The following is a 26,751-nucleotide window of genomic DNA, read 5'->3' on the forward strand; positions in this document are numbered from 1 at the left end:
CACATGACCAACATCAATGGCGTTGGTGTCTATTCATAGTGATGCTTTCCCATTTAACCATTGTATTTCGGTATGATATAGACTACCTGCAGATATGTTGAGATATTGCTCTTAAGTTATGTATCATAAAAAGAAGCTTCATATGCAAATAAATTATACAAAGACGAACTCCTTATATATATTGTGGTCAGGTCCATACACTCGATTTTTACTAGCCACGAAGTTCTTGGCTCTTAGCAGATCTCACCCAACTGTGAAATAGGCCTTCTTTTTACCTCACATCACATACCCACACCACCCCCAGATCCTCATCCAGGCAGTGTGTTTCATTTCAAGGAACACAAATCTGTTCCCACCATAGAGAAGTTGAACAAAATCCTCTTTGGACCTTCCTATTCTTTGATTATTGCAGAGGGGCGCTATTCTGTATTATTTCTCCATCTATCCCCCTATGAGGAGGGGGCCCTACACCAGGACAATTGTAGTCTTTAAAAAGCATATAACTGCTACTCTAGAGTCTAACGATCACATCATTACAAAAAAATTCAAGGGGTTTCCAGCTCTTAAGAACTTCAAGGAGAATATCTTAGACTTCAGTAGTGAGTCAAGAAATCGCAACTTGATCTTAAAATAAGTATCTCCTCAAAAAGTCTTATTCTCTAGTCAGCATCTGAACTGTACTTTTACTCTGAGCCTCCAGACAGGAAGCTATCGACTCCTACAACCTCAACAGAAAAATGCCCAGACTACGGTTTCCCTAACAGCACACCGGCACTACTCAAGAACCATAAAAGGAGGGTCTTACTGGGCATGATCAAAAGGGATGTTGAAAGAGCAGTCTTTCTATGCTGACAGAGGCTGTATGCACTACAGTGAATCTATACAGACCATTGGAAAGATGCCAGCAATATAAGATCCCCTATGCCCCACTTCATCCTGGAAAATCAATTTCTTCTGTGAAATAGTTGCACAACTTATTTGGCATCCAAGTACGGTACCAGAAGTAAAAACCATATGATCCGAATTCAGTTTTGAACCAAATTGGGGCTTCCTGGACATAGGCAATTTATGCATGCCATACTACCCTCACTAATGGTGGTGATGGCCTCCAGGAGGCCCGCCAGGTCCAATAACTTCCAACTGCATTCATCCAACAAAAAGGGCAAAAACAATCATTAGCATAACAATGTGTTCAGCTTACAAAACAGGGAAGATAGCAATATGCACACAGTACAATACCCATATTTTAAAACCTTCACATACATACGCTGTATAGACCTTCAATCCAACAACATCACGTCACATGTCTGTCCTTTGACCATATCAGCTTCAAATTCTTGAAACAATTGACTTCCTATAAGTTTGCCATGTTGGAAAGGTCACCTCCCCATCTGTAAGCCCCCAAATGAGGAGAGCATGGGGGAGGGAGACCTAGGGCAAGGTATGCCCAGAGAAAGGGGACAGCCGCTGTACGGATCAGTACAGGCTGCTGCAGGGCAGTGTACGGAAGGTGTGCAGGGTGCGCCAGGGTCCGGACAAGGGCTGAGCAGAGGCAGATCAGTAGCAGCATGGAGTCGGACTGTTGCAGCAGGTATTGGACAGGTCTATGGCCTGCAAACAGGGCTGGCAGGTGGCAGGATAAGCAGTCCTAAGGGGCTGGGCCCTGCATGGAACAAAGGGCTGGCCCTAAATAGGGCTGGATAGGCAGCCAACCAGCCAACCACCTGGTCGGTTGGTTAGGGCTGCTACAGACCAGCCAGTCGGCCCAATTAGGGCTGGCTGGTCGGTTGGTTCTGGAGGGCCTTGTGCCCTATATAAGGAGGGCCTTTGTGCCCTCATAACTCATCGTCTGGAGCAGCCCTCTGACAGCAGACAGGAGCAGCAAGCAGGCTAGCCTTGGGCCTATCCATAGGAGGTGAAGGTGACCCTGAAGGAGCTGCAGACTGAGCTTGAGTGGCAGCCCACCTAGGCTGGTTTCCAGACAGCAAGGTGGAGAAGATATTTGGACGGAAAGTCTACTTATGCTCAAGGTGGAGCACACGGGCTCGAGTCTAGAGATAGCCAGCAGATAGGAGAAGTACCTTGTGGTAAGATCAGAGGACCACACCATTGGTGGGACTTCGGATCTATCTCTTTTGTATTGTGTCCATAGCTTTGGATGGAAATATATTATTTTGGTGGTTTCTCTATCTGGCTGGTTCATTGTCAATTGATGAGTCTGCACATCTATTTTATGCACATAAGTTAAGAAGTTTGTGATTCCACACCCCACACCACACTGTGTGAGCTCCTGGGCTATTCTATCAGTCTTCCACTGTGCGTACCCTCTGTTGGGTCATTTATAACATGGTATCAGAGCCCAAGTAGGAGGCTCACAGGTGTGGGAGCTTGAAGGCAGGGACCTTGCTGAAGGACGACCCTGATTCAGACACTCTAGGAATCGACTTCCACGACTAGAGGATTGTGCCCTTGCGAGAAGGAGGGTGACTCAGGTTCAGTCAAGTGCATTCAGAGTTCTGGTGTGCCCTTGTGAGAAGGAGGGTGACTCAGGTTCAATCAGGTGCGTTTAGAGTTATGGTCTACTAAAATTTGAGTTTGGTTGACTTTGCTGTGTGGTATAAATAGCAGAGATGTCGACCTCTACAGCCTCTTCAGCCCCTGCTCTCCCTTTCTCCTCCCCCAGTTTTCTCTCATTCACTATCCCTAACTTTGGAGAGTCTGGGAAACTGGACGGGACCAACTACCCGATCTAGAAAGTGAAGATCCGGAGTCATTTAGTGGCTCGGAAGCTGTGGAAGCTAACAACGGGAGTGGAGGCGAAGCCGAAGGGCGTAGTGGATAGGCAAGGGAAGATATTCATGGCAGTAGACAGAGAGGAGCTCGAAGCTTGGGAAGACAGAGATGCCCATGCCCTGGCATTAATCATAGGAACTACGGAAAACTCCGTTCTTCCACATATCCAGATGGCCGAGACTTCAACAGAGACGTGGGTCACTCTGAAGGATCTATACGAGACAGACAACACCTCCCGATTTTCGCTTCTTCAGCATCAACTGTACAATCTTGATATGGAAGGAGATACGGTACATAGCCACTAATGAGGGTCAAGGTGGTGAGGGATCAGCTGGCAACAGTTGGTCAAAAGACAAACTCATGCCATTTGGCCTTGATGGTACTAAGGAGACTACCTCGGAGTTTCAAGAGCTTTGTTACAACTGTGACAGCAGAACAGAGGACCAAACCTCTGACGTTTGAGGAGTTGGGTCCATTACTGTTACAGGAGGAAGCTCGGGAGAAACTCTACAACGACGACAAAGACAACAAGGCGATGTTGGCGAAGGATTACACTGGCAAAAAGCCTAACAGTGGGTGGTAAGTCCAAGAAAGACGACTCTGACAACGAGGAGACTTCGAAGAGAAAGCAGAAGAAGTGCTTCTACTTCAATACGCCAGGACAATTTGCAAAGGACTGCAGAAAGAAAAAGGCGGATCGAAAAAACAAAAAGGAGTCCGACTCAAATTCAAAGGGAGAGGCCAAAGCAAATGTGGTAATCAAAGAGTTGTTCCTGGTGACATCACCGAGTGTTACCAAGGTTAGATATGTTGACCAAGAAATCACAGTGAGGATGTCCAACATAGAGATGTGGGCCGACAAGGAGTCAGATGCCTTTGTGAAGGTGACGAACAGCATGGAGCGCTTGGTACCTTCCAGGCGCGTGGCTGTTGACACTAACATAAGGGTGGATTCCATGGAGGGCCCTGGGGTCTCATGGTCAGATGGATGATGTACTTCAGAAGGGGACAGTACAGGATTACACAGGCTCTTGGTGGGTGCCTCAACGAGGTACAAGGTTTGCTTTCAGAGCAAACACACAAGAGGTACAACAATCTGGTATGTACTTTTTAAGCCTTTATAGCATGCTGCGAAGAGACTCTGCTCTTCATTTTTCTCAGGAGATACGAGATTGGAAGGAATTGGCCTTCTTCGAAGGCAGAAGGGAAAGTATTGGAGCTTCTTCAAATCTCGGACACAGATTGCTAGAAGGTGATGGACAAAGAGTACTGAAGCCAGAAGAATAGAACACTCAGCAAGAGTTCATGGTCTAGGTTATCTGGAAATATTCATTAGTTGCAGACCTTGCCAAAGGAAGGACGGGTTGAAACAGACCCTCAAAGCATGGTGCCTGGAAGACTCCAGGTTGTTCACTCATTATGAGGGGGACAACTGAAGATCGTGATGCCTGGATTGCTCGAGTTCAAAAGCGGGAATGTAACTGAAGAAGGTGGTGCCAAAAGGTGCTACCAAAGATGGATCTGTGTACCAGGATGGTGTGCGAAAGCAGAACCAGACCTGGTGGAACAAGAGCCACTAGATGAAAAGCTAGGAAAAGATTTTGACACCGAAATGTTCCAGAGGACTATGACCGGGGAGTTACTGGAGCATCGTCATCAACGAGTTGGCATTGGGCCGAGATGTGTTGGTGAGAGGGGGTGTTGGAAAGGTCCCCTCCCCATCTGTAAGCCCCCAAATGAGGAGAGCATGGGGGAGGGAGACCTAGGCCAAGGTATGCCCAGAGAAAGGGGACAGCCGCTGTATGGATCAGTACGGGCTGCTGCAGGGCAGTGTACGGAGGGTGTGCAGGGTGCACCAAGGTCCGTACAAGGGCTGAGCAGAGGCGGATCAGTAGCAGCATGGAGTCGGACTGTTCCAGCAGGTATTGGGCAGGTCTATAGCCTGCAAACAGGGCTGGAGGGTGGCAGGATAAGCAGTCCTAAGGGGCTGGGCCCTGCATGGAACAAAGGGCCCTAAATAGGGCTGGATAGGCAGCCAACCATCTGGTCAGTTGGTTAGGGCTGCTACAGACCAGCCAGTCGGCCCAATTAGGGCTGGCTGGTCGGTTGGTTCTGAAGGGCCTTGTGCCCTCTATAAGGAGGGCTTTTATGCCCTCATAACTCATCATCTGGAGCAGCCCTCTGACAGCAGACAGGAGCAGCAAGCAGACTAGCCTTGGGCCTATCCATAGGAGGTGAAGGTGACCCTGAAGGAGCTGCAGACTGAGCTTGAGTGGCAGCCCACCTAGGCTGGTTTCCAGACAGCAAGGTGGAGAAGATCTTTGGACGGAAAGTCTACTTACGCTCAAGGTGGAGCACACGGGCTCGAGTCTAGAGATAGCCAGCAGATAGGAGAAGTACCTTGTGGTAAGATCAGGGGACCACACCATTGGTGGGACTCTGGATCTATCTCTTTTGTATTGTGTCCATAGCTTTGGACAGAAATATATTATTTTGGTGGTTTCTCTATCTGGCTGGTTCATTGTCTATTGATGAGTCTGCACATCTATTTTATGCACGTCAGTTAAGAAGTTTGTGATTCCACAGCCCACACCACACTGTGTGAGCTCCTGGGCTATTCAATCAGTCTTCCGCTCTGTTGGGTCATTTCTAACATGCCACCACTACTATTTCTTAACCTCATGCATATCTGAAACATCGTACTTCATTTGTTTTTTTTTACAGATGATCATAACTGGCTATACATGTTAGCAAAAAAGATGCAAGCACCAGTAATGATTAACATGCAGTTGTACTTTACAAATACCTTTCTATTAAGCCCTAAGATAAAGCCCATCTGCATGGCTTTTTTCATATTTTGTATATTTAAATCAACATACTGCGCAGTCCAAGCTGTCCGTGGTTTTGGCTATTGGTTAACACATCATCAGGAAGGCCTTAGTTTCACTCATGAAGGCCGTGGAGCCTACTGTCATCTGTTCTGCAGAAAAGCAGAGGAGGGTGCCACCCACAAATTCAGCATCCAAGAAATGTAAGTCAGGTTCTTTTGTCATCCATGTAAGGTAGTTGCTATAGGACCCATATCATAGTTACCCAGGAAGTGGGGATGTTTCAGGTTGGGAGAACGGGGATGCCACGTCTTATGACACATCACATGCAAATATACCAGAACATGGAAAAATAATCACTTTTACAGCTCTAAACTTCCCATTTCAGCATTATAACTTTTTAAAACACACAAATCAATAGAAAATTGGAATGTACATTGATGATAGATGTTTATAATGTGCATTATGCCAAGGTCTGAGAATGAAATCATCGATGATACATCATGCTAGTAACTATAGATTAGAGAGCATAATAAATATGTAAACTCCACTCAAGTGACAACTCTACTCTCTCGTTTCTCGAATTTGACCTCCATCAACAGGAAAAGGTGTCATTCCTCCAGCAAGAAAAGGAAACTAAGAAAAATGTATAACAGGAAGTACCAATGAAAACACTGTTCGGTGCAGGAAGCAATGGAACCAAGTTGGAATGCAAGGGAGCAAAACGACAAGCTGAAGGAACTGATAATGAAGAAAGTACAAGAGCGGCCAATATATGGTCCCAAAGTCAACTAGTTGACTAAGGACTGGGACGTCCTAAATGAACTAGGTGTCCTAGGACTACAAGGCCATACTGTCCGCATAGTGTTGGTCACCTCCCCATCTGTGAGCCCCCAAATAAGGAGTCCATTGGGGGGTGAACCATAAAGGAAAACGTGTTACGGATGGGGCTGCCACATGGGCAGCAAACAGGCTGTCATGTGGGCAGCACAAAGGAGCTGGCACTGCCACGTGGCTGTCTGCAGATGGAGAGGGCAGAACTGCGGAGGGATTTCAAGCAGGAAGGGGGCAATTACATCAGCGATGATGTCAGCAACAATTGTCCAGGTGTCCACATCAGCAGTTCGGATCCCTGCAGCAGACTGTATGGAAGGTTTGGAGCAGATCCGGAGGCTGGAAAAGGACTGGCAGGAGGTACAACAGGCGCACCAGCATGAGGCCAGGAAAGGCAGGAAAAAACGCTGGAAGGGGCAGGTTCCTTGCCCTTATAAAGGGCCTGGGTTGGCTGGTTGGCTGGCCAGCACACAAACCCATGGAGGGTTCCCACAGTCTCAAATATAGGGCTGTGGGTCAGCTCACAGACCAGCAGCAGGTCGGCCCACTAGGGATGGACCCATTTTAAAGGCATCCAGCCCCTACAAAAGGAGGCATTTGAAGCCTCATACTTCATCCACAAGAGCAGCATTTGCAGGCAGATTAGAGCAGCAGAAGAGCCTTGCTTGGGCCTATATCCAAGAGGTGAAGGAGTGACTAAGAAGCTGCAGACAAAACTGAGGGGGGCTGCACACCTAGGCTGTCTTCCAGGGCAGTAAGGTACAGGGATCACGGACGCAGAGTCTACAGAAGGTCAGAGAGGACCACGCGGGCTCAGGGATCTAGAGGATAGTAGTAAAATTTTTGGTAACGTCAGAGGACCACGGTTTAGTGGGACTCTGAGCCTCTCTTTTGTAGTGTGTCCATTTGAGGACAGAAATATCTCTTGTTGGTACTATATCCCACATTAGGCTGTCTTTTGCAGTCCATCCAAGGTAAGGCTGCATATTCAGCAAAAATAACATATACCTAGATGAATCCAGGAACATTCCCAAACTCATCCTCTAAAAACACAACATAGTGCAGTTTCAATCTCATGATAGTCACTCACAAGGTTGAAAACCATAAACTCCACCATGCATAGCAGGGACTAGCTACTATGACATCCCCACTGACGTCATCAGCGCCCAACAGTGGGTGTAGACCATAGTATAAAAAATATGCTCTCACACATACAAATCCGCACACCCACACATACTTGAGCATCCATTTATACAAAGTCTTCGTACTGAGTTTCTGTCAGCAAAAATAACATCCCTACTGACAATAACCTTCCATGTAGCGCACTGAAACTTGTAACCTTTGCTTTGTGAGTTGTAGCCTATTAAGACCCATTTGAAAGCCTTACCCTGCAACTGTCCATGCCTCATAAGGTGTAACTGCCTTCAACGCCTAAGTAGGTGCCTGATTCAGCACATAGTCTGCACACATGAGAGCCTCTACCCAACACATAGACTTGCCCTTAAGAATCCACCTAGCGATTTCCATTAAGGACCGGTTCTTCCACTCTACAACACCATTCTGCTGCAGGGTGTAAGGAGTACATTGACGAAGATGCCCCGGGCTGCCAAAAAATCAGCAAAGTCTCGAGACACATCCTCGCCCCCCCATTCGTATGGAAGATCAAGAGTCTCATTTTTAGCCATGGCTAAAGAATTCTTGCAGCAAGCAAAGACATTGAACTTGGCTTTGAGAGGATAGACCCATGTGTGTTTGGTGTAGTCAAAATAATAGAAACCACTAAGAGAAGTCGTCTGCATTGGACAACAGACATCACTATGCACTAACTGCAACTTCCTGGATGCACCAACGGTCCCATCTTTTGGGAATGAGAACCAATGCATTTTACCCAACAATGCAGCCCTCACAAGTGCGATGTTTAAGTGCATGCATCTTTGGAAGATCCCAAACCCTTTGTAGCTGCATTTTGACCAGACTATTATAATTGAGGTGCCTCATCCTCTCATAGCATAAGTGTGTGTCTGAAATTACAGATTTAACAGCATAGGCGAGTGCATTAGCTTTAACAGCTGGCTGTCTCTCATATGCATCTAGATGAAACAGCCCTCTAAAACGTGTCCCATTTAGTATAATGCATTTATCATGCCAATCATCATAAATGGCACAACAATAACCATCAAAGACAGCCCTGAATCCATTGGTAGAAATGGCTGAAATGGAAATCTGATTCCAAGAACAAACGACCTTTTAGAAGAGTAATTGTATCCCCTGACACATAAGTAACCTCAACATAACCAATTCCTTTGACAGGAAAAGAGGCAATGTTTGCACAAGTGACAATGCCCCCCGTGGGAACAGCACTAAACGTCTGAAATATATTTCTGCAGGATGTAATGTGCTTTGAAGCACCACTATCAAAACACTAGTCAGAGTCAAAATCTGAAAGTGATAAGGCTGAAGCATCCAATGACGGATTATAATGGCATGTCATGATGGATTATAATGGCATGTCACAACAAATGCCCACTCATCATGACTTTCTCATTGCTATGCACATGGCCGGCTGGTACATTTGTGACTACAAGTCCCTGCTATTGCTTCTTTGCGAAAGAAATATGCTTCCGGCACTCAGACATGTCATGACATGGTTTCCTGCAGCGCTTCTTCTTCTTCCCATCAGAAGGGGAAGACGAGGATGGAGTGACTGAGATGAAGGTTTGGAGTTACTGTAACCCCCCCCCCCCCCTTTTCCTTTGCCCTTGCAATCTGTGGCAAAGGCCTGATCTGCATTAATAGAAGCAGCCTGGTTTTAACGGCTCTGCTCATACAAGAGTAGGGAACCAAGTTATTCAAAGGTATAGTGGCTGCGGTTACCCATGGCTACTAACCTCAATGTCGAGGCAAATCCCTTGTATGAGTCAAGACTCAAGAAACCCATCGAGTATCATGGAAACTACATGTGCATCTGATACATTCACACCCACATTGATAAGCTGCTCACCAAAGTCCTTGACTCTGGTGAGATAGCCATCTATGTTGTCCCCTTCCTGCATGTGTACACCATCAGCTGTGTCCTCAAAAAGGTAACGCTGGCCTCATTACGAACCTCATACAAATGGGACATAAGTATCCCTATGCATTCTTGGCTGTTTGCATGATCTGATGTGAGGGTTGCATGCAAATGCAATCATGGTATGTGCCTGGGCATCCCTTTGATCCTAACGGGCCTGTTCCGATGTAGGAGGATCTGGTGCAGCAACAGTAGTAGAGCCACAAGTGGCTGTAGTAGCAGTAGCACCACCGCTAATCAACAAAAGGGGCTAGCGAATCATGAACGAACCAAAGTGGCTAGCGAATCACGAACAAAGCACCTGTGTCATCAATGCGCTATCCAAGGTTGAAAACCTTAAACTCTATCACATATAGTAGGGAAAAGCTACTATGAGATCCCCAATGACAACATCAACGCCCAACATTGGGTGTAGACTATTAGTACTAACAAATTCTCTCACAATAGATATCCACACACCCATGCACACTTGAGCATCTACTTGTTGCCACATTTTTCCTAGTATGAGCCTTGTAGGCTAGATTTCGCTCCTTTAGGACAGGTAAGTACATTTAGTACTAGGCCTATCTAGGATTTACACACTTAGGACATGTAGGTCTAGTTAGTACATATAGTATATGGTTGTCCATTGTACTTTTATCCATTCTCATTCGTGCAAGTACATTGTTCTTCCATGCTTCCACTAAACAGTGGTATCAAACCAGTGTATGTTCAATTTTGCCTGCCCCCTTACATGCACATTTGCAGCCCGGCAATCACCAACAGCCACTTGCCACTTTCTAACAAGATTATTGAACCATTTGTCAGTTCATCACTTCACTGAAACAAGTCGCTGCCTATTTGTGCAAACTTTCACCAGTCTCACGACCAACAAGTGCTGCCTATTGCAACTCTAGAGCACAAGATCGCATGCTTTGATCGCCACGGCTTGTAATGAGGAGCCTATGTGATCGATGTAGGTTAGGAGTTTGTTTCGGTGTCCAGAGTAGGCCGGTGAGAGGCTGTGATCAAAGTGTATGTCGTGGTAGGCACAAGGATGCTTTTCACAGCAAAGAGCAGAGGGATGCTATGAAGGCAGAGTTGGATTTCATTCACCAAAAGGGCACATGGGAGTTGTATGACTTGCCTCCCGGCAAGCGTGCCATTAGCACAAAGTGGGTATACAAATTGAAGTAGAAAGCTGATGGCTGCATAGAGACCGTTACAAAGCCGTCTTGTTGCCAAGGGCATGCTCAGCAGCAGGGCATTGACTTTGCATAAACCTTTGTTGCCCCCAACTTCACGCATCACTACCATCCGTTGTGTCATTGCTATTGCAAGTCAAAGCATTGGGAAGACATCAAGTTGCCTTTCTTCATGGTGACTTGCTAAGGAATTCTATGTCTGCCAACCTCCTAGTTTTGCAGTTGAGGGATCCGAACATAAGGTATTCCATCTGCGTAAGGCCTTATATGGATTGAAGCAGGCACCCCAGGCATGGTGTGCCAACATTCATGCACATTTGATACGCTTTAGTTTTCACAACAGCCCTACTAAAACAACACTTCATGTACGAAAGACTAGAGCTAATTTGCTCATTCTTATGCTTTATGTGGATGATATGCTTATCACTAGGCCATCCACTAAATAAATTGCAGCCTTTACACACAATTTACTATTATGACGACCCATTGCTTAATATTGCCCAGCCGTAAGAAAGACTTGTTGTAGTAGTTTGTAACAAATCTACATGAACTTTGACTCTTGAGTCTTAATCAACCAAATGACTACTTTTTGCCACCATTTCCAGTGATAGAGGCATCAAAAGTCTCTAAAGATTGGTTAATATACCTTTGATAGGGTGACGCGCCACTTAAGATGGAAATATTTTTTATCTTTAAGGTTAAAGTGCTTGTCCATAACACTTAAATGCAATACACACATTTACTATTACGAAGACCCATTGCTTAATATTGCTCAACAGTAAGAAAGACTTGTTGTAGTAGTTTGTAACACCTCTACATGAACTTTGAATCTCAATCAACCAAATGACTACCTTTTACCACCATTTCTAGTGATAGAGGCATCAAAAGTCTCTAAAGATTGGTTAATATACCTTTGTAAGACTAGAATATATCCAATCGTACAAATTTAGAGTTTTTATTGTTCTAAAGTCTAAAATTCTACAAAGATAATAAAATAGAAAACGAAAGAGTTGATAAATTCTCTAAAGATTCGTTAGTACCCTCTTGCATCCCATCAATTTGGATGTTTACATACCACACTGATTGATCAAAAAGGAAAACCAAGATGGGCCATAGGTAACCCTAAGATCAAGATGGATTTATTTTGAAGTGATGGATTACTTGACATTGCCATAATCAAACCAAGGTCAAGATGAATGTGTTTACACGGCCATTATAGCACAAGAGTAACAGTTCTATCTAATGAACACTCTATTCAGTGATGTAGCTATAGCCCTACGATACTTTTCAAAACATCCTACAAAATACGAGTACTTCCAAGTTCCTAACATCTAGCAAGAAGGCTTAGCATGGTAATTCCTCAATCCAACTCTAACCTCTCTTTAACTCTGATAATACTAATTTGGGGTAGAGGCGTTGGCAGAGAAATAATAGAAGAATAGTGTTGGGATTGAAGTTAGCAATATATAGCCATGTTTCCCATCAAGCTGGCAATGTTCCCGCATCAAGTTAGCCTACTAATCTTCTACATCCTCATATTCGGAAAACCATGTCATCAAACGGGAGGATCTATTTGCTTTATGTCAGCCATGATCTTGGTTTATTTTTATGTGCACTTGAGATGAACCCATTCTACCAAAGGTAGCAGTCATAATTCCATCAGTCAACAGTCAATGCATGCTAACCCATTTGACAGACGAAAAATACAGCTCTTTAAACTAATTGAGGGCCTGAAGTAATGAGCTAAAACAGAAAGCCACAAAATGCAAATGATAAAATTTAAAATCAACATAATCGCTTGTTACTCTTGGGATGCAGACATAAAAAACATGACAGAGAATGAAATATGGGAGACAGGCAGGTTATCTGAGCAAATACCTTAAAAACTTGTGTGCAAACCGTGCATTCATACAATTCCCCTTTCTTCAGCTTGAACCAGACAACATCGTGCTCATCCTCTACAGGAGATGAAGGAAAATCCTTGTCAGACGCCCAACCTTTTCATTTTGTGTGCACTTTCAAGAGGCCCAACCTCACACAGAAAACCATCCATTTGAAAATACGTACCGCCTACTCCTCCAGAGCAACCTACAATACGCTCATCGAATTTTGAAGGGATGATCGCCGGGCTTTCCTGAAGTAAAAGAAGCTAATTAGCTTTCACCAGAAACCAAAAGTAACAAATTAAATTGGAGAACCACAGCATCACCTAAGAACTCAAGGGCTACTTGTACAATCTCAGGTGGCAAACAGCCACCCATGCTCAGTCACATAAACATTTTGGAAACAATAGAAAATTCTCTTAACATTTGGGGATATAATCTGGCAAGAAACCTGGGAATGAGAGACAATCAAAGCCCACGAAATCCTCCTCTTAAACCAGCACCAAGTCTCACTTTTTCCAATTCACTTCCAATGAAGTGCCAATGTCTCTCTTGTAATACTCAAATAGGCCTCTCATTTTGATGGTATCCAAGTGTTTTTTGATGAGCACTTTGCTTTATGGAGAGAAAATCAACTCGTTCCGATAGGAAAAAGGGGCTGAAGGTAACGTCCTGGCAACCACCAATGAAAAGCATTCCGAGGCCTCCTTCCGGCCGCCTCACTAATTAGCTTTCGCCGTAACTTGACAGTTTCGACATTCTACTGGATAGAAAGGAAATGCCTTTCCTTCTCCCCTCCATTTTCTTCCCATAACAGGAGGGTCTGGCCCCCCAGAAAGCACCCTCAGCCAGAGAAGATGGCCTGTAGGGCGCTTCTTATCTCAAACTTGATTGACTTGGCCAACGAATAAGGCCTGTAGGGTGCCCGATCTTTTTGTTGGATCAAACAGGAGAGTGCAAGTTCTACATAGTTTTGCCTGAGATTTGGCGTACATAGCAGTAAAAACAAATTCTTCTTACGTTCACCCTGACAGAAAAATAGAGGGAGGTTGCTTTCTTGAGGCCAACACTCCAACGCAGCAGAAGATTCACCCCAAGGTCACAAGATACTAAAGGTTGATGTAAGGAGGGCAACTCAGATCGAAAGAGAACTCAGATGTACAGCCAAAACAGAATAGATATATAGGTAGATCTCAAGTACAAAAACTTGCCAATGTATGTACGAACACCTCTAGAACAATCCCTAAGGTAAGGTAACAAACAAGTCTCTGTTTTGCTGCACCCTCTGGAGGAAACTCCTCTTCTACCACGTGCCTGTGTGATGGGCTTCAGTAGCAGCTCAAGGCTGAGCACTCCTGCAAAGATACACTCCAATGGTGTACTGCAGACTTTGCTGCACCCCTTATGCTCTCCTACTGTAAGTAGGTCTGGGCCTAGATGTATTGGAGATATCTGGACTTCTGCTCCTGCAAGGACACTCTGTGTACGTGGTCCTGACGATATAGATCCCTAGCTTCATTGCTGCAATCCTGCCCTCGACAATGCTGTCCAAGATTCTGGTCTGCAGGTTGGAGTGTCCAGAGAATGCTGAGCTCTTCCACCTTTGAATGATCCAAATGCCTCCAAGGGAGGCCGTTATATAGGGCCAGATCTGGCTGACCTCCAGTCTGCAAGCTGACCCAGACCGGCCAATCTAGAGCAGACCGACCTGCTCCAATCTCCACCGACTCAGTCTGCCCTGCTGCCAGTTCTGAGGAGGCTCTGTGCAGCCTCTGCTGCCCCAACCTGGTCGTTCTTCTGCTGACCCGGGACCAGGGCCCAACCTGCCCTTTAGATGAACCTGTTCTGCAGGTCCTGTACCAACCCCAAGGCCACATGGATGCCCATATGACTGTGACTGTTCCAGTCTCCCAGTCTGCCCTAATTGTGGTCAGTCAGCCCCCCCTCCATGCTGACCTGGATGGCCCCGTGGGCTGCCCCAAAATAACACAAAGAAGGATTCTGACCTTCTGCCCATATTGCAGCCATGTTGCTGCCCATATTGGAGCCTCATCCCATTCCCATACTGGTCCATCTGCCCACATTCTTACGTATGATGGCTTTCCTACTCGAGACCCAGTGACTCCTTCGAGTGCAAAGGCGAGATCAAGGGGACCCATCGGAGTCCCAACCAGAGGACAATCATCCCAGTGACTCGAGCCAAAGGCAGCAGAGGACACGCCGCAATTGGGACCCAGAGAGCACAACATGACAGACTGGCCCTCAAGTTGACCCACACGAGGACCGCATATATCTCCTCTATACTATTCAATTAGGGAGACAACCCACTGGAGTGATGGTAGTGCTCATCAGCCAACGAGCTACCTCCTGGACACCATAGAGAAGGAGAGAAGGGCCCAGACAGACTAATCAGACGGAGCACCAGCAATGCTCTATTCTTTCCTTCCTCAAAGGTGCGGCCGCCAGTCCTCACCAAAGCCAAAGCCAGTACCGATCTAGATCATCTCTTCTATCCTCAGCCGACCGACGGAGTTGGTCCCCAGCTAGCATACATAGGTTCCATACTCAGTTGGTCAGCAGACCAGCTGGCCCATTAACTGGGGGGGTTTCCCTCCCCTTCCTTCCTTTTGGTGCTTTGGGTTCTCATACAGACAGGCACTCGTGTACCCTCCCATAGAGACAGCGCAGTGTATCTCTCTACTGATATTCTCCTCTCAGACATCAGCCTTGGGTGTGGACACCATCTGGTTTTCCTTCAGTCTCATGGACCCTTCGGTCTTTCGAAGACATTACTAAACTTTCTTTCTTTCTCTCACAAGGTAGCTAATGGGGCATATCAGCGACAATACCTGAGAGTACTTAATGTCAACATCCTCCATATGTGGCTCACTTAATCATACAGCCACTGTGTGTCAGAGAAGAGAGTAGCTTGCTCTAACAAACTCCCACGCAGCAGAAAGAGGTGGATTGAGATCACACAACAGCACTCCAGGAAACAGCTCACTCCAAGTGCATGCATGTATGGAAAGACACTTCAGAACTAGAGAGGATACTCAGATAAACAGCCAAGAGAATATGTAGAGAGATGAAAAATAGAGTACAACATGTGCCCACTAAGGTGCCAAACCAGCTCCTATGCTGTCCTACTAGGTCCTCACACTCCAGCCACAGTAGACTCTTCTACATAGGTGTAGATCTGCCCCTCTCTGTGTAAGCCTAGAAGGGCCAAAAGGGCACTGACTGTACTCCTGGACTGCCGACAAAGGGTCCCTTTAAAGAGGGCATAGACTCTAGAGGCCTCACAGACTGGCTGACCAGTCTGTCAGCCAGCCAACCCGCTGCTGACTGGGCTGACCCAGTCTGTGGGTCCTGAAGGCTGTACCGCCGACAGGAGGATGTAGCTGAGCCGTGTAAGGCAGAGTTAGGAGGGAGCTCTTCACTACGCATCCAATGCAGCATCTTGCTGCAAGAGTTGTAACTCATTAGAGATTTGGCCTCTATTTTGAGCAATAATCTTTGAGGTAATTTGGCTGTTCTACTAAGATTTATGTGTCCTTTGTTGAGTAAACCTTGCACACACAGTGTTGCCATTGGGTTCTAGATTATTCCTTTGGTAATTAAGTGGAGGAAGGTCTAGCAAATATATCAAGCTCATTAGGTCCTTTGTGAGTGATTCTTGTGCATAGAATGTTTCCCTTTGGTTCAAGGTTCTTCCTTTGGTAATTAAGTTCTGCTGCTGCATGGGAGGTCCAGGAAGGCATCAAGCTCATTAGGGTACATGCCTAGGTACCCCAACATGGTGTTAGAAACGATGGAAATGAGACAAGGAAGTGAGACTAAGAGCCAAGGACCTAGAGGGAGCTGAGATCTGAAGCGAGGAAGCGTATGCCTTGGTGATCAAGCAAGCCATCCAGTAAGGTGACTTCTGGTCACTGTGACAACTTTGACAATTGGAGAGAAGTTGGAAGCCATTGAACTTTGAGGAGCTTGAGCCAAGAGGAAGCAAGACAAAGATTGCATGAGAATGCTGGTGATGAGAAGGCATTTGATGCTACCACCCATGATAAAAGGTAAAGATAAGGGCAAGCACGAGAAACGTACGTACTACGGCTATAACAAGAAGAAACAAGCTTCAAGGTCAGTACCATTAGCTAACCTTTTTTGCAATACATACGGGCACAAGAATCATATGTGCAGTAATAGCTCTACATCATTGACTGCCTTCAGATCCTTCCTGCTCAAGCAATTCTGCTCTCAACTGAGAGCATTAAGACCACCAAATTACTACTCCTTGACCAACATGTCTAACATCCTTGGGAGTCACTAGTTCTTCACTAGTTCTGGAACACCTTGGCAAGCCCCTGGCTTGTCTTTATAGGTCTAGCTCTAGTGACTTTTAAGAATCCATGCCCCAAATAGCCTGCTTTTGTCAAAATAGTGTTATATACCTAGATGAATCCAGGAACATTCCCAAATAGTCACTCATAAGATTGAAAACCGTAAACTCCATCACGCATAGCAGGGACTAGCTACTATGACATCCCCACTGACGTCATCAGTGCCCAAAATAGTGTTGCCTTTTCTAGATCAAATCTATCCAGGGATCTATACCTCATCCACGCTTAGCTCTATTCTCAACTTCAAGTCAATTCACACCCCTAGTTTGACTGCATCCTAAGTCTCAGCCAATATTGGGCTCAACCTTGGCCATGGCCAACGCTCCACGCTTAGCTCTATTCTCAACTTCAAGTCAATTCACACCCCTGGTTTGACTGCATCCTAAGTCTCAGCCAATACTGGTGTTATGCTGTAGCCGAGATAGCATGACCTCGGAAAGATCGGTGGGCATTTTCCCTAATATTTTATGTGCGTAAATAAAATGGTCAAGGGAAGTAACTGCCAAGGTCCAAGGTGAGGATGTATTGGCATCAACTAGGTGGTTCTGAGTGCTCAGGCCTAGGTGCACCTAAATGTGTAAGAATGCCAAGGGGCAAATGTTTTAATTGTGCCCCAAGAGAATGGTAAATGGTGTACCAAGCTAAAGGTCTAAAATGATGACATGTGGCAGGAGGGAACCATCTAGGGAATTGTGGATGTTTTATGTGAATGTTGATCATGATACTCTAAAAGTCTAGTGAGCAAGCCTGGTTAACTCAAAGTCCAACTTCTCAACATAGTCCTGTATTCAAAGTTCCAACTGGGTAACCCTCTGGTCCCATACTTCAGTTGAACTCCCATCCGCCATCCTGACCGTATAAGCATAGTCAGACGGACTAGTTTTCAACTTGAGCCTTTTAATAAGCTTCGAGTTAATTACATTGTGCGTTGACGCTGAGTCAAACAACACAATCACATCATGATTGGCTACTTGCCCTTTCATTTTAATCAACTCGGGCTCATTGAAAACCGTATACCCCGTTGCTGCAGGCTTTGAAAGAATGTTATCGGGTGCACCGCTTACTAACTTAGTAACAAACACACTTAATAACACAAGTACTAACCTTTGAGAAGGTCCCGCCAATTGCATCTGCATATGTTCCGCATTGGGACTCTCCTGCATTTCCGCGTTGCATTCAAATATTATCGTATTAGCCGTGCAACGGTCTTTGTTTAGTGGACAATCTTTCCACTGATGTCGCTGAAGGCAGCTGAAGCACAATCCTTCTTTTCTAGCTTTTTCTTTTTGCTCAGGGGTCAATGAGGACTTTAACCAAGCCCGGGCTGCCATTGGAGTTACTTTTCTTTTCACCCCAACGGTGGTACTTGTCTTTGCTTGTCCCTCAACCGGCTTCACCTACTTGGTTTAGCCACTTGGCTGCGAGACACTTGCCTTTGAAGTCCATTTCCTCTGAAATCCCCCTTTTCTCAGGTACTCGTGCTAAGTCCCTGCCTGCACAAACCCACTAGGTCTCTGCCTCTGGCATCCTCATAGTTCAGGGCTACTACAATAGATTCATCTAATGTAATCACATATTTAGCTCGAACTTCCATTTTAATCTTGTCATTCAGTCCATAGATATAGTCTTTCAACTGAACCGACATAGGAAGAGGGGGTCTGTTATTTTCATAACACATTCCCTGAACTTGTCGGTGTACTCTGCCACCGACAAATTCCTCTGGCGAAGGTTTCTGTAAGCATCCCAAGCTCGGGACTCTTCGTCAAGTGGAAGAAAGTGTTTCTAAAATTCGGCCTTAAACCCTTCCCAGGTGGTAGGGGCAACTTGATCTTTCTATTGCTTTATCCACCATCTATCCGCTGTCTCAATAAACAAGTGCGTGGTCTCGCGGATTTTCTTTAGATCAGATCTAATTTCACAAATGGCAAAGGCTTCTTCCCACTTGTGTAACCAAACCTCGATCACATCAGAATTGCGCTCGGTCATCCGACCAGCGTACTTTTCCGGTCTATAATTCGCAATATTAGGTACCTTGACCTTCGCACGTTCCGACGAGTGTATACTGGGCTCTCGCTCTGCTAGAGCTTTGCCCTTTTCATTTCTAGATGGTCTAGCCGACAAGGCTTGCACCATCTCTCTAATTTCATTTTGACCAACGTTCACTTGAAGCTGTTGGTTCATGATCTGTTGTAAGGCACCTTCTAATACAGAAATCCTACCCACCAGAGTAGGTGTTGTGTGATGGGACATTTGTTGTGTAGACCACACTCTAGATTCACCAAGATTTACCCTGGAATCTTGTCTCTCTGCCTCCATTCTTTCAAAAGGAACAATAGAATATTTTTTATTTTTTTTTAACTTCTTTCCGTACATCAAAAACCCCAAAAAGATATCACACTTCGAATTTCCCTTTTTTTTTTTTTGGTACAGGAATAATAGACTGCAACTGAAAAGTTGTATAGAAGGGAAAAAAAAGATGCTCCCTAGAATATCCCGGAGTCCCGAATTCCTTCTTCTGCCAAAGCCTTGCAAGTCTCGAAAATCCAAACTATTCGCTTCTCTCTCAGACGTAGTCCCACTCTTTCGGAATCATCCTGGTCTTCTCCATCCTGCTCTCTGTTTCGGAATCCGCCTCAGCCCACGGGCTATCTACGTGACCACAAATAGCACACGTCGTCACACACCCTGCGTAAGATACCAAAATGATACGCTTCCGCAACGTAATCCTACGCTGAAGCCTTGCTTCTAGTCCCGTCAACCGAACCGGTACCCGACCCCTTCGTTAAGGTAATCAGCCACGTATCGCCGTCCAACCACCACGTAGCCAACCGTCTTACGTATTCCCAACGACAGTCCAAAACTGAGCTATGCCATGATCTGCCCACGGTGCACCGCTTGCTACGTTTGCCCAAATCGTCACAACAGCTTTTGCATCATGATCCTGCGCGGAAGTCTCGAATTCCTTTGCGTAATACCACTACAAGCCTGTGGCTGTGCAGCTACAGTAGGTTGATACACGCCCTGCGCTCCTCGCCGTACCTCGTCGAGCCAATCAGCCACGCTGATTTCCGTCGTCACATATCCCGCGCCTGCGCTCCCTTCATACACAATCCCCTCGTCCAGCCTGATGCTCTGATACCAAAATGATAAGGTCACTTTATTGTTCTCTCTTTTCCGTCGATTCACGGGTTAATTCACAGGCGCTGGCATCCGTATTTCCTCCCAACCTCTCTCATGGATTACATGCACATCCATACAAACATGGAGACATTATTTGTATGGATCAGAGTTTTATGTGGATGTTGATCATGATACTCTGAAACATTTTTGTAAACAACCTGACTTGAGAGGCCGCCGAGCTAGCTGGGCAGAGTCATTTTCAGGTTTCTCGTTTGAAGAAATTTTTGCATACACGTGACTCACTAATCGAAGGTGTTGTTTTGTTTTAGGAGATAGAGGATAATGCAAGACGCAAACCAACAAGAATCCTGGACCGAGGAACAATGCAAGTGCGAAATCGGAAGATACCCACGGTGTTGGTTGCATGGCATGGTCTACCTCTATCAGAAGCTACCTAGGAATCCGTATACCAGTTACAGAAAGTATTCCCAGATTTCATCATCGAGGACGCTGATGCTTGAAGAGGGAAGGAATGTTATGCTCTAGCCGAGATAGCATGACCTCGGAAAGATCGGTGGGCATTTTCCCTTAGATGACCGACTTTTGTAATATTTTATGTGCGTAAATAAAATGATCAAGGGAAGTAACTGCCAAGGTCCTAGGTCAGGGTGTATTGGCATCGACTAGGTGGTTCTGAGAAATGTGTAAGAATGCCAAGGGGCAAATGTTTTAATTGTGCCCCAAGAGAGGGGTAAATGGTGTACCAAGCTAAAGGTCTAAAATGATGACATGTGGCAAGAGGGAACCATCTAGGGAATTGGTGGCTTGTGGATAGGCATGAAGGAATGTAATTACGTATCTTTGATGTGCATGCAATCCATGAGAGAGGCTGGGAGGAAATACGGATGCCAGCGCCTGTGAATTAGCCCGTGAATCGACGGAAAAGAGAGAACAGCAAAGTGACCTTATCAACTGGGTTCAACCTTGGCCATAGCCAACACTGAGTTAGACTATTCCTAAGCAGTGATCTATCCGAATCTTAGATTTATCTTGCCTTAATCTTGGATCTCCAATCATGGTTAAGCCCTAGTTAGTACCAGTAGAAATGAGATAGTTTGTCAAATTAGTGTCTATCTAAGTACATTCCAAGGTGCAGCCCCTAGGATAAGGTAGCAGATAATAAACGTGTCTAACACAGCTCTGCTCTACATCTCTAGTACAATGAGGCCCAACCTCCTCTGTGGCTAGGGATCAGTGTTTTATGGGGCTACTCGAGTCTTGGTGTTACATGTGCCATTCACACAAAGCTGCAAACCATTCATCGAAGCTTACCCATGAATCCTTTATGAAAAGCACTAGCAAGGTGCAATGTACCACAAATGCCAGCAAAACCAAGTTCTACTAGCAAGTGAGAGTTTGGCGGAGCTCTAATACAAAGGCTTGTGGCTAATACTCTCCATATTGCCACTCGGCTCAACAAATGTCCATCCCCACCTATATCGTAGATAATCTCACCAGCTGCCCTCTAGGAATCTACTTGAAACAAAGGGGCTCCCCCTATGTGAGAGAGTTATCCTCCTCTATGAAGAAGCAAACCCACCTTTACCTATTGTATTGAGCCCCTAAGGCCAAGCAATAGGGTTTAACTAGTAGGTCTTACTCTTCATGATTGGTAATCACATCTTGACCAAGCGGGACCGAAGAAGTACCTTGGGGCCTCTAGTAGGTAGAGCAAAGGGAAGGGTGCTAGCAAGCAACCTTGTTGAACTAGACAGGAAATAGAGAATGCCCTGTCTAAGGAGCTTGAGAGAAGTTGAAAGAATAGTCCACTTGCTTTTCCTGGGTCACATGTTAGCTCAATCCATAATGACAAAGAAATATCTGTAATCTGAATACTTTTCCAAACATATTACAGAAGATACAGCCTGACTCCTAGACCTGCACCCAAAACACAATTAGACTGAGGTTGATCAGCACTCTCAGAAGGTAAGGATACCACCATACACTATATAAGAGAGCAAAGTAAAGTAAACGGTACCTTTGTTCCAAAAGGCCCACTGGGAGGATCAAGATCGAAACGTTTTTTGCCCTGGGAAAATAGTTGATATCTCAATTAGTACAGAGCAGGAAAAGCAAACCCAAAAGGACATACAAGTGTTGAAAATAAGAAAGAAGCCTACCTCACGTTCTGCCAACAGTTCCTCAAGTTCCAGACCTGTTGCTATACCTAGATCCTCAGCATCATTGTCGAGCAATTCTGCCTCTGACAATTTACAAAATTACCATGACGCTTCAGTAATACATATTGGATGTTCCCCACTTCACTTTACAGAAAATTCGAGAAACAGTTACCAGCCTTGAACAGAGGTGCAAAGCTTTGCCTTAGACTATGATATGTCCGACCTTACAGATTCCAAATTGCAACTTGGAACAGAGTTCACAATGCTAAACATAGATTGACTGGATATTAAAGTAGGCTGCCTTAAACAGATGCGCCACTAAATACTTCATAAGATTTACAAATCAAGACTCAGCAATTGAGGAATGTTGATTCGAAAGAAAAGAACAAAGAGAGAAACATAATTGTTAGAAGTCAATGTTCCCCACCTGTGAGCCCCCATATGAGAACATGGGGGCATCTGACTGTGGGGGAGGGATCTTGGAGGGGGCAATTTGGGCTGCAGCAGGGCAGTATGGGCTGCATTCCAGGGCCTCCTGGGCCGGCTGTAGGTGCAACAGCAGTAAGGGGCAGAACTCCTTGGCAGCCCCTATTTATAGGCTGCCCAAGGGGGTCGGCCAGATCCAACCTGGCTGGTCGGCCAGCCAACCGTTGCCTCGTCGGCCCAGCCCTATAGAACCGACCAGGGGGTCAGCCAGTTCAAGGGGCTGTCAGCCCCCTAAATACACCCCCCTTCCCCCCTCACGTCACTCATCAAGTACTGAAGCCTCTTCTACAGGCAGTGCACTCTAGAGTGAGGAGATCTCAGCAGTTTTATCCCAGGCCCCTTTGCTGGATGTTTGTGCTCATCTCTGTGTTTTGCCAACAGTTTGTGAAAGAATAAAGTCTGAATTTCCTCTTTATTCTTTGCTGTTCTGAGTGAGTTGTTTCAATGAGATCATTGTGTGTTGAGCAGAGCTGCTGCGTGTGTGAGGATTGAGTGATTCTTTCTTCCATTTCCAACAATAAGGAGGGAGGAGAGAGCTATTTTTAAAGCCGAAACTACACGTATGTTCTCACCATTACCCACACATAGGCTGTAGTCAAGGTTACACAAAATTCCAGAATCCGTGGCTGGGCCTAGTGCTTACTAAGATGTAAGACTCAAATTGCCTCATCTCAAAAGCCGACGCTTGGTGTCCTACATCCATCCTGCCAGGATCTGTCACTTTAAACTTTCCCAACCTTGGATTTATGGAGAGATTGATGGATAGACGTTAGTGAAAGTGTATATCCTTTCGATGGGACACTCCCATGAGGCTTTTTCAAATCAAAAGAGAGTGACCACCTTATTACCGAAAGTCTGAGCCGCATGCCTATTGGCCACCTTAGGCCACACCCTCAAAAGATCCCACGGGGATATGAGAGAGAGGACCAATTGTGCTTATATATCATCCACCTACGGACATCCTTACGTACGCGGGTCTTACCTAGTTTCAATTGTCTCTCACAGGTCACCATCGCTTGTCCAAGGCCATTTTACGCTTCACAATCCACACGAATTTATGCATAAATGGCAGTAGCAAAAGATACACCTCCAAACATCCATTGCTAGACAAACTTTCCCCGAACTTCCAAGTTTTTCGTTCTCAAATTTCAGCTCTTCCATTACTTTGCTGCTCCTTCCTGAACTCCTTGTGCATCTCTTGGTAGCTTGGTTCCCATGGCTTGCATTTTGTCTTTGAGGCTGTTTTTTCCTGATTCCCATGTTGCTCTTTCCTTCTCCCACTCCTCTTTCTTGCTCTTCTCCTTCCGTCATTCATCTTGCAGGCGTCCGCTTTGTTTCTTGAGTTCAGCCAATGCCTTGTCTACATGTGCTTTTTCTGTCAACAACGCTCTACATTGATGGCTTCCAAACCTTCCACCTTCTCAACCAGTACAAGGCAAACCTTGTGAAAGTGAGAGATCACCTCCAAGATCCCACTCTTGGCACTCCTCCTGATGTGCAGGCATTTATGGCAGCTTCCAAAGCTTGCTTTCCCCATGTATTTTCCGCACAACCTCGTGTAGGCATTTTAGCATATAATTCTGTAATTCTCTGTTGCTTTTGAATGTAGAGAAATACTCCCCCCTTCCCTCTTGCGTGCCTGGCATGTTGTTGTATCTGTTGTCAAAGTTTTCCATGTTGTTTTCCCTTCACATTGTTGTATGCTTGTTTGCAATCAGGTCCTGGATATCAAGGGGTTTTCAAAGAGAGGTAGAATTCCCTGTGAGTGCCTCTTTCTTGCAATCTTGATTTTCTTGAATTTCTTGCTTTGATCTGAGCCTTTCTTGTTTGTTGTGCAGGGGCAGGAAGGGCTTGGAGTTAGCTGAGGGGTCGTGGGGGAGATGGTGGCTAGGGGGGGTAGGCCCTTGGCCTACTTTGAGGTAGGCAGGAGCTATTAGAGCTCCCCGTCTGGGTTTTGAGGGTGGCACAGACCCGTGGTGAGGTTGGCGGGAGCGCGAAGCCCCTGCGGTGTGTACAAGAGGGGCGCGTGTCCTAGAGGGATACCGATTGGCCACGCGACAAGGCAGCAAGCCACGGGGGCTGTGGCGAGCTCACAAGAGGGGGGCTCGATGGCGCAGCAGCAGGCTGTGGCAAGCTCACGGGAGGGGGGCTCAATGGCACAGCAGCAGCAGCAGAGAGAGAGAGAGAGAATTTTTAAGGCATCTCTTACAACAAAGGAAAGCATTCGGGGAAAGCCACCACAAAGAAAACAAAGAGAAAATGCCCATATGAGATGGAATGCCATGCCAACAACGCATGAAGAGACAACCAATAGGAATGACATACTGATGGGGCAGAGTTCTTACTTGCAGATGTAGAGTCCAAGGATGAAGCAGCACAATTCAAGAAGTAGAAACTGTATGTTAAAAGATGCAATGCCCAACCTTATGCCCACGTAACTAGCAAAAGCACCCACAACTACAACCTACTCTACAATTGGCAAAAAAAAGTTCAAAAGAACAACTGTTTCAACAGCCACATTGATAGCGTAATCTCTAGAGGATGACCTCATATATGCTTCAGAGTCGAACATAGATAGCCGCCAGTTGCAATGTATCGTTCCCATGCAAACAGCAGCTTACCTTGATGTAACAAATGACAGTTGCCAAGGTGAGAGGAAATGAGATATGAGGAACTATTCAAATGAAAATGTAGATGGATCTACAATCAAAGTGATCCAAGGTGTTTTTGCAATCTTTTACGATCGCCTTCAAAATTCTCTTCGCTTAAGCTTTGTGTGAAAAGACACATAAAATTGCAGTAGCGCAACAACCCATTCATTTAACCCAGCACATTGTGTACGATACTACCCTTTGGGTTATCTACGTTCCAAAAACATGGAATAGTTCAATTGATCGTTAAACAAACGTCCGTTTTACAATAATCAACGTTTTGAACCTCGAGTGAACATAATTCATGGAAAAAACACTCCGGGGAAAAGCAAACGTACAAAAAACCTTCTCAATAGTAGCTAAAAGAAGAAAAGCGCAAAGCGTTGCTAAGGAGTGCCTCGTTATTTTATCATCTGTATAAAGGTACGCGTTTAGAAACCTCCCTTCCCCCAAAAAACAAATAAAAGGTGCAAAAAGGAGCCGAAGATTGGAGCTCTGCGCCAGAGAAGATTTGTTTAGGTGAGCATTGCAACAGATCTTCATAATTGAAAGACTACTAGATCATCGGTGCTGTCAGCATAGCGATGCTGAATGCACACTGGTGTCCGGTTACCATTTCATTCATTTCCGCTGAGGCGTGCCAAAAAAGTGTCTCCGAACGCAAATGCAGGAGCATAGCGACGTCGTACCTTCCCTGGGCTTGGGGGGTTGTGAGGAAAAGCATCTAGTAACACGCCAAGGAGCAGCAGCGGAGATGGCAACGGGCTGGAGGCATTCCGAGGGTCGAAAAGATCCAGCGAGGGAGGGCAATGCGCGTGAGGAGAGGAGGGGCACAATTTTTCTGGCGACGCACCTCCACATCTTCGATTGAATCGCCGTGGTGATCTTCCGATGCTGCCCGATTTCTGCTGCTGCTCAAACCCTAATTTTGTCCACACATAAATGAATTGGAAAAAGAAGAGGAAGAAGAAGGAGCTCCTTTCCTGATTGCAACGCAGTTTGGAACCGGTTTGGCTTGTTTTCTTAACCCCCCCAACTTGGTCTCTTCCTTAACCCTTCTTGTACCCGGCTACAGCTCCGTTCACACCACCCGCTCGCCCATACTGATTGGAGGATACCATCATCAGACTGCTAATTTATGTCACCAACATGTGATCGGTGTAGCATTGCAGGAGATGGAATGGACCAATCGTGTCGCTATTGGAGGAGTTGGGACTGCACAGTCACCATGGGCCAAACACAGATCTTTTGTGTCCGTGTCCAAGCCCATCCCTCCCATTGGGCCACCTTCACACCACCTTTTGGAGGATTGCCAACAGATGGTA

The 26,751-nt window shown here is 45.7% G+C and overlaps 1 protein-coding gene across 1 annotated transcript; it reads right to left on the minus strand.

Moving 5' to 3' along the window:
* Positions 1-563: 563 nt before the first annotated feature.
* LOC147884377 (cytochrome c oxidase subunit 5b-1, mitochondrial-like) lies at positions 564-26,470 on the minus strand. Its single transcript, XM_087399172.1, has 6 exons — positions 26,116-26,470; positions 22,290-22,372; positions 22,148-22,198; positions 12,777-12,843; positions 12,588-12,667; positions 564-1,140 (listed from the first exon to the last, which is right to left on the minus strand). Exons 1-6 carry the CDS (start codon positions 26,285-26,287, stop codon positions 1,090-1,092), a joined length of 504 nt encoding a protein of 167 aa, XP_087255298.1. The 5' UTR covers positions 26,288-26,470; the 3' UTR covers positions 564-1,089.
* Positions 26,471-26,751: the final 281 nt, after the last annotated feature.

Source organism: Dipteris shenzhenensis, chromosome 27 (genome assembly GCF_047967505.1).
Source record: "Dipteris shenzhenensis isolate YYH24624 ecotype China chromosome 27, Dip_SZ_1.0, whole genome shotgun sequence".
NCBI lineage: Eukaryota > Viridiplantae > Streptophyta > Polypodiopsida > Gleicheniales > Dipteridaceae > Dipteris > Dipteris shenzhenensis.